This window comes from Phyllostomus hastatus, unplaced genomic scaffold, assembly GCF_019186645.2.
Source record: "Phyllostomus hastatus isolate PE091 unplaced genomic scaffold, TTU_PhHast_1.1 phas_scaffold_129, whole genome shotgun sequence".
Lineage (NCBI taxonomy): Eukaryota > Metazoa > Chordata > Mammalia > Chiroptera > Phyllostomidae > Phyllostomus > Phyllostomus hastatus.
Genome location: NW_025334009.1, coordinates 6,466,045 through 6,477,306, shown reverse-complemented (window position 1 = coordinate 6,477,306; position 11,262 = coordinate 6,466,045). Strand labels below are relative to the sequence as shown.

Below are 11,262 nucleotides of genomic sequence, written 5' to 3'. Positions count from 1 at the left end.
GTCTAGGTGGGGAGAGAGATTCCTGGTGATTCCTACTCCACCATCTTCTCAATGGTTTTCTTTTAAGAAAACATCTTTCTGAGAAGTAGGACCTATAATGACCGAGGTCCTTCTTACCAAGGACACCTGTAACCCAAAAGACCATTTAGCATTCCCTTTCATGAAAATGCTCTTTAATGAAATGTTTCACTTGATCCTAAATCCACGATGCCACTGAGACCAGGGCACATTGTCACAGAAAAACTTTATCATGTGTCCTCCACTGTCACCAACAGCCTCCCTGGGCACTTATCCTCTAGGAAATGAAGTTCTCTTGTGCTACTTGCATGCAAATTATCACAAGCAGAGGAGAGCAGATTTCTAGATATAGAGACCCACAAGGTAAAGAAGCCCAGAGCCGTTAGACTCAAGAGCAGATTGCAGGGTGTGCCTGCCTGCCTGCCTGACTCTTAAGGTTGCAAAAGCAAGATTTCAAAATTAATCCTACTCTGGAGACCTCGGCCTAGTGTACAAAGTTCCTGGCTGGAAAAAGAAGAACTGTATCATTCTTTTGTTGTTGTTCTTCTTCTTCAAACCTTTACCCTTACTCTTGTATCCCCGCCTTCTCCTTCTGCAGGAAACTTTATTTCCTATTTCTGCACACCCAGTTCCTACCTCCAGATCTGCTCGGTTCTGTTGCTGAGAAGCCTGACACACCAGGACCACTTGGAAGGAGCCATCCACGGGTGAGTTGTGGGTGCTTTTCCCATCACTTTAGGAATCACAGGCTCCAAGCATCTCAGCTCTGGGGCTGCAGAGACTGGGGGCACCCTGGGGGCCTGCACAGCCCAGGGACTTGGGGATGAAAAGATGGGAGGGCAAGCTGGAGCATGGTATCTTCAGCAGCATTGTTAAGAGAGACCCTGACAAGAAGGAGGAAGTGCAAAGCAGGGTGAGACCACCCTCCAGGGCTCAGATGATAGCAGAGAGCCTGCTGAAGGAGGAGAATCAAGAAAGTGAGGACAACCAGGTCTTTCAACCAGTGCTCCTCTCACTCTGTCCCTCCCAGCCAGCCCCCCAAGGGCTTTAAGGAGCTGGAACTTTCTCCCCAGAATTTTCTCCCCCTCTAGTCCTTATATGTGATAGCCCAGGCTCCCAACCAAAATGTGCCTCTTGCCTCGATTCAGGGGGTCCACAGAGGCTGAAGGGAGGGATTTATTTTTCTGAGAGGCAGCGTTTCATTGATTCTGCATGGTGTGTCCTGACACCCGAAAGTGACACCTAGACTGGTGCATTTCAGCCCCCTTGCTAAGGGCCTGCTGTGGCAGGAGCTGCGTGGACTGGAGCGACAGAGAGAGTGTAGAGGAAGTGGCTGGCATCTCGGAGGCTGGTGCAGGTCAGCAACAAAGCACAGGGGATACATGGTGGGAGGCTGTGGGGCACTTTACCCCGTCGTACCCATCAGCCCCCATCTGAATCATCAGAGCGAGGTGGGGGGCTGTGTCTTGCTACTGACAGACTTCCTGTGTGATACTGGAGCCCAGCATCGAGTACCACCGCTGCAGTCCACACTTGCCCGCACAAAGGGGGAGACTAAACCCTGACCAAATGCAGCCCAAGAGCTTGCTGCAGTTAAAGGGCTGTGCGCTAGGATCCCCAGTACATTCATGTGTGTGAGGTCTCCCACTGGGTTACCTGCGAGTCTGGTCCCCAGAGGGGCATTCTGTGTCTCAGCCACTTGCAGTCTGCCAGTGCTCTGTTACCCGGTTATTTAGTGGATATTTGCTTAGTGATGGTCGCCATGTGCTGGGTTGCATTCTGGGGCACTGTGATGCCTCATTGCAAAGTCAAAGATCTCTGCCCTCACGGAGCATATGTTCTGGTGCAAGTGTATGTGTGTGTGTGTGTGTGTGTGCACACACACATGTGCACTTCTACATGCATGGGTGGCGCATGATCAAGTGGATGAGTGTAGATTCTTAGGCATGGGAGTATACCTAGACAATCTGGTACCTGTTCTTCTGCACCCACCTCTGCTCTCGGATCCTGGAGACGGAAGCCCCTGGGGGCTTTTGTAATTGGATAGCCCAGGGTTCCCTTCCAGCTCAGCCATTACTCGCTTTGTGAATTCGGGAGTCATTTAATGCATCCATGCTTGCATTTCTTCACTTGTAAAATGCATAGTTGTCTCACAAATTTGTTGCAAAGATTAAATGAATTAATGCATGCGAAGTATGCAGCATAGCACCTAAAGCCTAAGGAGAGGTCAATTAATAATTACAGTTGTAATTCTTCAGGTGGATACATTTGTTTTCCAAGCCTGATCGGAGGTCTTGTTTGGAACTACAGATCTCAAGAAATCTGGCTCAGTGACAGGAAATGCGAGCTCTGGGAAATGCATCAATCACAGGGGAAACTGAAGAATGCATACATATATAAAAAGATAAGATGTGTGCGTAGATAGAAACAAACGCATAGCCACAACCAGGAAAAAATGAATATTCTTGAGAATCAAGCAGAATGATGTTAGATGGCATACTTTCATTGGTGCCCCTGTTAGCCAGGTGCCACCGTCAGGGCTGGGGACAGAACTGTGACCTAGTTCTTGGCTTCAAGGAGCACACAGGGGGTAGCAGACGCGGTGATAAGTGCTGATGAAGAGGTTCGCCCTGTGTCATGAGATGATACGAGTGAACAGATGGAGGAGGCTCCACAGAGAAGGGGAATTTGAGCAGGAGGTAGTGGGGGGAGTGGGGGGAGCTCACCAGCCATTCTAGGCAGAGGGGTAAACGCATGCAAAACCATTGCTGCATGAAGGAAATGAGGAGCTTGCGGGGCATGGAGAGAAGATGGCTCTATCTGGAGCCCAGGGTCTGGGATCTGAGAAGGGATTAGACGTGAAGCTGATGAGAAGAGAGGTCAGAAAAGGGGTGAGGAGCCGTCTGGGCTTTCCCTCTGAAGTCCCACCACATACACATCACGGAGCCCCTGGACAGGAAGTGTGGGATCCGATGCCAGCTGCAGAGAGGACGGGGAGGGAGGGAGTGTGGCCGGGAATAAACTTTGAGCAAAGGAGAGACCACAACAAAGCCAGAAGCGAAAGGCAGACAAGGCAAGGAAGTGGCAGTTGAAAGACTCTCGGAGGGGATCGATCACAGAGGTGTTTATGAACTAGAAGTCAGATGACATCATCATAACAATGCAGCTGGAGTAAGCCTTTGTCTCCAGTAAACTTCACAGCAGCTCAGCACAGTCAGTCTCTTATACATAAAGAAACCGACCGATGAAGAAGTGATTGGCCCCAAATGACGCAACTTGTACATTGGAGGCAGGATTCAAATCTAGTCTGTCTGGCTTCCATGGCCTGGTTTCCAGTCTAAAGAGGAGGGGACCAGGATAACGCTCAGTTCTGCTTCTCGGGTGATGGAGTAAAAGACAACAGCCAAGATGAGGAATCCTCAGGTCGAAGCCCATTTCTGGGGCTGTTCCCCTGGGGTACGTTTAATTGGAGGTACCTGTGTAACACCCACTTTGCTGGCTGTTGTAGTGCTAGTGCCTAAAACAGAGCGGCTCCTAGTAGGTGCTCAATAAGTATGGATTAAATGAGTAAATCCTAGGGGAGACATGCAGTAGGCAATGGAAAATTCCACTCCGAGGTGCAGAAGTCAAAAGATGGGACCGGAAGACAGAGCTTCGGAAAGCATTAGTATTCAGGGGACTTGGACCCCTGAGATGAGGTGACATGCCCCAGGAAGGACTCTGGAGCGAGAATAAAGAGGAAAAAGGTGAAGAGGCAGGAGCCAAGGATGGTGCCTGGGCAAGGGAAGAAGGCACCCGTGAAGAAAATTCACAGGAAGCGGTAAGGCAGGAGCTAACCTCCTGGAAACCAAGGGTTTCACATGGGAGACGTTATCAGAAGGCTCAAAGGCTCGACGAGGATGAATCTGAAATGAAGCCGGGGTGTTTATCACTACAGCTGTGGCTCCGGCTGCTGTGGCGCAGTGGGTTGAGTGCTGGCCTGGGAACTGAAAGGTCACCGGTTAGACTCCCACTCAGGGCACATGCCTGGGCGGCAGGCTGGGTCCCTGGTTGGGCTATCCATGTTACACATCGATGTTTCGCTCCCTCTCTTTCTCCCTCCCTTCCTCTCTCTCTCTCTAAAAAAATGAATAAAATCTCTTTTTTTAAATAAAAATTGGGTTGTCATTACAACCTTGGCAAGAGAATAAGAGAATTTTGGCAACAAGATGAAGGCAGAAAGTTGAGAGGAGTATCAGAAGGCTTTTGGCTGCAAGTCCCAGAAAACGCACCTCGTCTTGCCTTCACCACCGGGGCTGACTCTTCCCAGAGCACAAGGGTGGGCGTGGGACTGGGTGATATTCGGACTCGGCTTAGATGTGCTCACTTCCCTGGTCCCTCAGTCACGGTCCCAGGACCAAGCACTCACAACACAAGCTGCAATAGAGGAAGGGTCTTGCATCTCTCGTATCAGAGAAGAGTGTTCCCAGAAGCCCCCGACCAGAGCCTCCTTCTTTTTTAAAAAAAGATTTTATCTATTTAGTTTTAGAGAGGGAAGGGAGAGAGAAAGAGAGAGAGAAACATCAATGTGCGGTTGCTGGGGGCCATGGCCTGCAACCTAGACATGTTCCCTGACTGGGAATCGAACCTGCAATGCCTGGTTCGCAGCCTGCACTCAATCCACTGAGCTACGCCAGCCAGGGCCCAGAGCCTCCTTCTGACGACCATCCAGGAATGGGTCCCGTGCAGAGGAGGCAGAGAAAACAAGCATCCAGCACGTTTGCCCATAATGAGAGTCGGGCTCTGGGGGAAGGTCAAGGCTGTTGGCACGTGGTGGCCAGGGAGATGACAGGCTTCTGCTGCTGGGAATAAAGGGAAGTGACGGACCAGCACGCATGTTCTCAAGGGGGTGGCAGCGAGGCACAGACAAAGACCGGGCACTGCTTAAGGGGGATGAGAATATTTTTAAGACCCGGGCACTGCAGCTGGCACGTCATATGTTTCCATCTTGTTTTCTGTTTGCAGGACGCAGGGAGATGGGCGACGACAAAGACACGCTGACCCAGCTCGGCCACCGCATGCTGGCCACAGCTCATTCTCTGCTGGTGACGAACATCAAGGGGTACGAGGAGGACACCACCTCCCCTTTCGACTACGGGGAAAGCGAGCCCTGCAAAAAAGTGGACGTGAAACGGATCTCAGTCTGGCTCCTGCCTCTGCTGTACTCGATGGTGTTCGCCGTCGGCTTCGTGGGCAACCTGCTGGTCGTCCTCACCCTGATCAACTGCAAGAAGCTGAAGAGCATGACTGACATCTACCTGCTCAACCTGGCCATCTCCGACCTGCTGCTGCTTCTGACTCTGCCGGTGTGGATCCACTCTGTCACAAATGAGTGGGTCTTGGGGGGCGTGATGTGTAAAGTAATCACAGGGGTATATCAGGTTGGTTATTTTGGGGGGATCTTCTTCATCATCCTCTTGACCATTGACAGGTACCTGGCGATCGTCCACGCCGTGTTTGCTCTAAAAGCCAGGACAGTCACGTTTGGGGTGGCCACGAGTGGGGTCACGTGGGTGGTGGCTGCCTTTGCCTCTCTCCCGGGCATCATCTTCACCGAAACCAAACTTGAAGACGGTGCTCATTTCTGTGGCCCTTACTTCCCAGTGGAATGGAAGAATTTCTATTCAATCATGAGGACCATCTTGGGCCTGGTCCTGCCGCTGCTGGTCATGGTCGTCTGCTACTCGGGGATCCTGAAGACCCTGCTCCGTTGTCGGAACGAGAAGAAGAGGCACAAGGCGGTGAGGCTCATCTTCGTGATCATGATCGGCTACTTCCTTTTCTGGACGCCCTACAACGTCACCCTCATCCTGGACACCTTCCAGGTGTTCTTCGACGTGAGTAACTGCGAGACCGCCAGCCAGCTGGACAAAGCCATCCACGTGACGGAGACCCTGGGGATGACGCACTGCTGCGTCAACCCCATCATCTATGCCTTCGTCGGCGAGAAGTTCAGACGGTACGTCTCCGTGTTCGTGCGAAAGCACATCGCCAAACACCTCTGCAAACAGTGCCCGATTTTCTACCGGGAGACAGTGGATCGCGTGAGTTCAGGATACACGCCTTCCACGGGGGAGCAGGAAGTCTCAGCCGGTTTGTAAAAATGAGCAGCCGCTGGCTTGTTATTTTTAAAGGGACATGGCAATCTCTCTATGATAGCACGCCTTGAGGGTTTGTTGAAGTATACAGGTCTGCAAGTCTCTCAAGCAAGTGCCCAGGAACCTTGACAACCTTGACATTGCATGCACTGAGACAGACTCACATCACCCCTTGTACAGCCGACGTGTCCTCGGGGAATATTCCAGAACAACCGTGGGCAGGGACTTGGACTCTGCAGCAAGCTCATCTCAGTGCCGGGACAATGCCCCAATCGCCCATGTTTAGTTCTCCCCCCGCCAGTCTTCACCGTGTCTTCACCCGCTGTCCAACTCTAGCAGTCTCTTTAACCAGGTGCCCGGGGAGACCGCCGTGGGTGGAGGAAGTGAGGGCATGTGGGGTCGGCCACGCACAGAGAGGAGGGGGCGTGAGCGTGGCGGAGCCTGGATGAGGCTGAAAGTCAGGGGGTTGCTCATGCAGCCCAGCAAGGACCGGTCCTTAGCCCCAACTCCCACTGTGATCCTCTTCTCCATAAATTCATTTTCCATTTATTCTGCCTTATCTATACTGACCGTGCACCCTACCTTTGCAATCCAGTAGATTCCCACTGTTCCCAGTTTCTTCAGCTAATCTCCCTGTATAAAAGTATGTACAAATGGTTGTTTATGAAATAGGCATAATCTATAACGAGATGAAAAAAAAAAGCCCTTGTTTTGTTTTTCCAGGGAAAGGGGAGGGTTGCAGGTAGCAATTAGGAGAAAGGGTGGGGACAATGAGTCCCCCCATCAGGGGTGCAGGGCTGTAGCAGGAGTGAGAGCAGCCTTGGCTCAGTGGGATGGGCATTGTTCCTCAAAGCAAAAGGCTGTGGGTTCGATTCCCAGTCAGGGCACATGCCTGGGTTGCGGGCCAGGTCCCTGGCTGGGGGCTTGCAAGGGGCAACAGATTGATGTTCCTCTCTCTTTCTCTGTCTCCCTCCTTTCCCCTCTCTCTAAAAATAAATAAATAAAATCTTTAATTAAAAAAAAAAAGAGCAAGACCACCCCACCCCAGGCCCCAGGAATGTTTCCAGAATCAGCTGAGGGACAGGCCAGGTCTCAGGTCTGATGGCGTGGCTTCCTTGCTGCCTTCCTGCTGCCCTCGCCTGTGTGTTACCCCAAAGCCTCTGCCACACAGCTCCTGCCCGTAGGATTAACCGGCTTCCAAGTCCAGCTTGTGGAGGTCTGCGAGGGTGCACCTGGGAGGACGTGAGGGAAACGGTGCCGCAGAACCCCTCAGTGGGCCTGGGAGAGGGAAAGCAACGGTGGGGGGGTGAGGGGGCCCTGGGTGTGTCCTTGGGACAGAGACAGGGCCCGGGCGCTGACAGAGGCCAGCTCTGCGCCTCCCGCCTCAGCCTAAACCAAGCTGACCCCTAACCAAAGCTTTTAGATCCGGTGGTAAGTGGGATCTGGTCGACCTCAGTAAGCCCAGACTTCCACCTCGGGTGAGCCGAGTTAAGGATGTTCCCCAGGACACGTGAGATCCGAAGCAAGGGAGAAGCACGGGGCTTTTGGTGCTCGGGAGGGGACGTTACTATGGTTTTCCTGTCCTGCTTCGTGGCCAGACAAGGTTTCGTAAGGAAGCGTGTGTGCTGGGAGCGGAGGAGGGCATGCTGCACCTTCTGGTGTTTGTCTCATCCTCACGAAGGCATTAGGTTTTGTTTTAATGATTGTTATGACTTGGAAAAGGCATCAGTGCTCTCTGTCTGTGTTTCTTTTTAAACCTGTTAATAAAAAACTCCTCATTTCCTCCTCCCCCAGCTCTGGCAACCACCATTCTACCCTTCCCACCTGTGCGTCTGTCTTAAATAGCTCCTGTCAGTGGCGTCAGGATGCGCCGGTCCGCCTGTGACTGACGGACTTTGCTTAGTAGAATGTCCTCCAGGTTCACCCATGTGGTCGCATGTTACAGGATTTCTTCTTTTCTGAGGCTAAATAATACTCCATCCTATGTTTATATCACGTTCCCTTTATCCATTTATCCACATGCATGGTATCTCAGCTAGACAAGATGCACGAGTTCTAAACCTCTGCTTTGCCACGTTGTACGTTGTGCCCGTACATAACAGTACCGTGTTGTTCACTCCAAAACCTGTGTAGTTCTCGTGTTGTGTTCTTACCACAATAAAACTGGAAAAAAAAGCTACCTGTTTTGTTACACGGAGGTGTGATAGACTGTCACACCTTCTCCCTCCTTCCCCTGTGTGACTCTACACACACCTGTCTTGGCTCTGTGACTTTCATGTGCCCTGCAGGCGGGACACCCCCACCCCGTCCACAGGTGGCTGGGCCAGTGGAAAGTGAGCAGAAGGGACCCCGCTGTTAACATTTCCCTCACGAACTGCAACGGCCTCAGGTGCGATTCACCAGAGGCAAAGGTCGCCTGGGTCCACCAAGGGGAGAGGCGCCTTGAGAGGAGAGTGACCTTGGGCGCGCAAGCTGACACCTGCGGGGCAGCGAGTGGATTTAGGGGAGGCCTGGCCCTGGGTGTGGTGAGTGACTGAGGTTGGAAACTTCTTCACACTTTGCTGCTTTGGCAATATGTTTGACCTTGACCCCGGGTGCTCTCACCTCCTTGGGACATCCTCGCTGCCTCCGTGCCACGCCCTGTCCTCCCCTGCTCGGCTGGTCTGCTGCCTAGCGGGTGCCCCACCCAGGGGCCCCGGTGCTGGCCTCCCCTTCTAGCAAGTCCCCATCCCTCACACACGTCTCCCGGACGGAGCCCCTCCCTCGGCACCCCCCGCGCTCCTCCCCGTCAATCCCACCCGCTCCTACAACCTTTTCTGTCCCCAATTGTCTCTTTACCAGACAGGGCCACACCCCTCCCCCAGGGCAGATGGTGGGGGTGGGGGAGCTGAGTGGGGACTGGAGGCACAGGGTTGATTCTGCCACTCTCGGTGAGCCCTGGGGACTGCATGTGGCCCCGGTGTCAGCGGTTTCCTTTAGAAACACGAGGTGCTTAACACCTCTTTGCCCTCAGCCTCAGGTTATGGCTGCCGGGGCTGGGGCAACAGGAAAAGTCCCACATAATATCCTGTTGTGCACGGGGCTGACTGTGGAGCGGCAGGCATGATCTGGCCCCGCAGAGCGCAGCGAGCCTGCGGCATCTGCCTGCTGCGCCCTTCGACCGGCCGGTAGACCTCTGTCCCTGAGCCTCGGTAACTGAGGCCCGTGTCTGGGCGGTGATTTGGGGGAAAAACACACAAAATGCAGAGAGCAGACTTTCCAGGGAGCTAAGGGGTCCCCACCAAGGGATGAGGTGGACCATCTGCAAGTGTCCACTTGGCTGATGACTGAACAGGGCGTGGGGACCTGGTGCGCGGGCTGGGGGGAGGGCTGTGCTGGGACCTGGAGGACATCAGGAGCAGAGAGGACAGCACAGTGGCCTCCCAACTCTGCTCATCGTGATGGGTGTCTGAGGCAGAAGGTGAAGGGTGATAGGAGACACAGGGGCCCAGCAGCATTGCAGGCACACGGGTGACAAAGTGTGGCCCTGGTTGGGAAGTGGGAGGAGGTTTCCTTTCTTTCCCTTCAAAGACCTCGGGGACTCTGGCTCTCCTGGCACAAAGGTGGCTTTGGGGACACTGGCAGCTTCTTCCTTGATGGCATTATCAGAGCACTGATGGTAACATTCGAAACGTGCTGTCTGATTAGCGCTCGGTGTCCGCATTAGTGCGCGGCATCTGCAATAGCAAGCGGTGTCCACACTAGTGCACGGTGTCTGCAATAGCGAGCCGCGACAGCATTTTGTGGAACAGAAGCAGCCAGACTGAAAGCAGGCCGAAAGCAGGCCTGCGGTGCCACTCACATGAAGTTAAAGGACAGACGTATCGGATCCCTGACAATACACGTCACAGTGACCCTGGCCGCTGGGCAGGCCCAAGGGCGTCTTCCAGGGTGACAGGGCGAGTCCCTGTCCTTTTGACCCCGGGGGGCGGTTACGTGGTACACGCTCTGCAAAACCTCACCACGCTGTCCCCCTAGGATTCGTGTGCTCTGCCCCAGGGAATTTACAGCTCAATAAAAATGACAGAGAGCTGTGTAAAAATGCTTAACGATGTAAAGAAAGGCCCGCGATATAATCTTCAGCGTGAAAAGAAGGAGGGCAGCACACAGAACTGGTGCACGTGGGAGGACGAGGAACCGAAAAGGAAGCGTGGGGAAAGGTCCGGATTAAAACACACCTGACGTTGAGAGAGGCTGTTTTGTGATTGTAAGAACATGCCCGATTTTCCCCCACTTTCTATGTTCCTGCTCTTCCTAACTTCACACCACGAGCATGTGTTGGTTTTCTAATTCGACGTGTGTTTTAGGAACGAAAGGATGCATTCGCGATGTTTACAGCCCAGCTCGCTGCTGACTGACGCCCACCCGGAGTCGCCTCGAGCCCTGGGTGTGCCCCGGGGAGCTGCTGGGAGGCGGGGCTTTGGCTCGCTGGGCCCACGCAGGTGGCCCTTCGGACCCCAGGAGAAGCCTGGGTGTTGTCCCCACCCTGCAGACAGCGCTCTGAGCGCGTGGTCCAGAGCTGGCGTGGGCGAGCAACTTGGGGGCGATCACCCCAAGTACGGCGGCTGTTTAAAAACTGGCCAGCGCCCCAGACAAGGGCTGGCGTGAGACACCCTCCAATACAGACTCAAGCCGAGAGCAACAAACCAGTGAACAGATCATTTCTGGGGCGCGGGGGGACCTGAATGCCACACGTATGAGGACAAGAGCCCTGAGGAGGGGGAGGGGCAGAGTTCAAAGAGAAGCAGAGACCGGGAAACCGAGTCAAGGCACACTGAACTGCTGATGTGTTGTCATTGCAGTTGGGTCCTGTGTTGTTTCCCTGATGAAACGCTGAAGAAGTTCCCGGGGTTCTCGCTTCCTTGTGCCTCCTGGGGGTGAATCCCTACCCCAAGGGGCGACCTCAGCTCTGCTCTGGACCCAGAAACCCGAGGGGGGTCAGGCACGCTGCTAAGCTGTGACTCCTTGTTTCCGCCTGTGAATCTTCACCCTATTTCCCCCCACACACCCAGTATGTGTTTTCCAAACCAGTGCGGCTGTGGAGTCATTTACTATTTAAGTGGGGAGC

The 11,262-nt window shown here is 53.6% G+C and overlaps 1 protein-coding gene across 2 annotated transcripts; it reads left to right on the top strand.

Annotated features, from left to right (window-relative positions):
* Positions 1 to 429: 429 nt before the first annotated feature.
* CCR2 (C-C motif chemokine receptor 2) lies at positions 430 to 8,318 on the top strand. 2 transcript variants are annotated; one of them, XM_045857278.1, is made up of 2 exons: positions 430 to 725; positions 5,023 to 8,318. In XM_045857278.1, the coding sequence occupies exon 2, from the start codon at positions 5,034 to 5,036 to the stop codon at positions 6,156 to 6,158; it is 1,125 nt and encodes a 374-aa protein (XP_045713234.1). In that variant the 5' UTR covers positions 430 to 725; positions 5,023 to 5,033; the 3' UTR covers positions 6,159 to 8,318. The 2 variants fall into 2 exon arrangements, with proteins under 2 accessions (XP_045713234.1, XP_045713235.1); XM_045857279.1 differs by lacking the exon at positions 430 to 725 and adding an exon at positions 1,355 to 1,375.
* The last annotated feature ends 2,944 nt before the right edge of the window (positions 8,319 to 11,262 follow it).

Excerpts from the sequence above, each read along its gene's own strand:
- CCR2 (XM_045857278.1), top strand. The coding sequence starts at position 5,034 with ATGGGCGACGACAAAGACACGCTGACCCAGCTCGGCCACCGCATGCTG.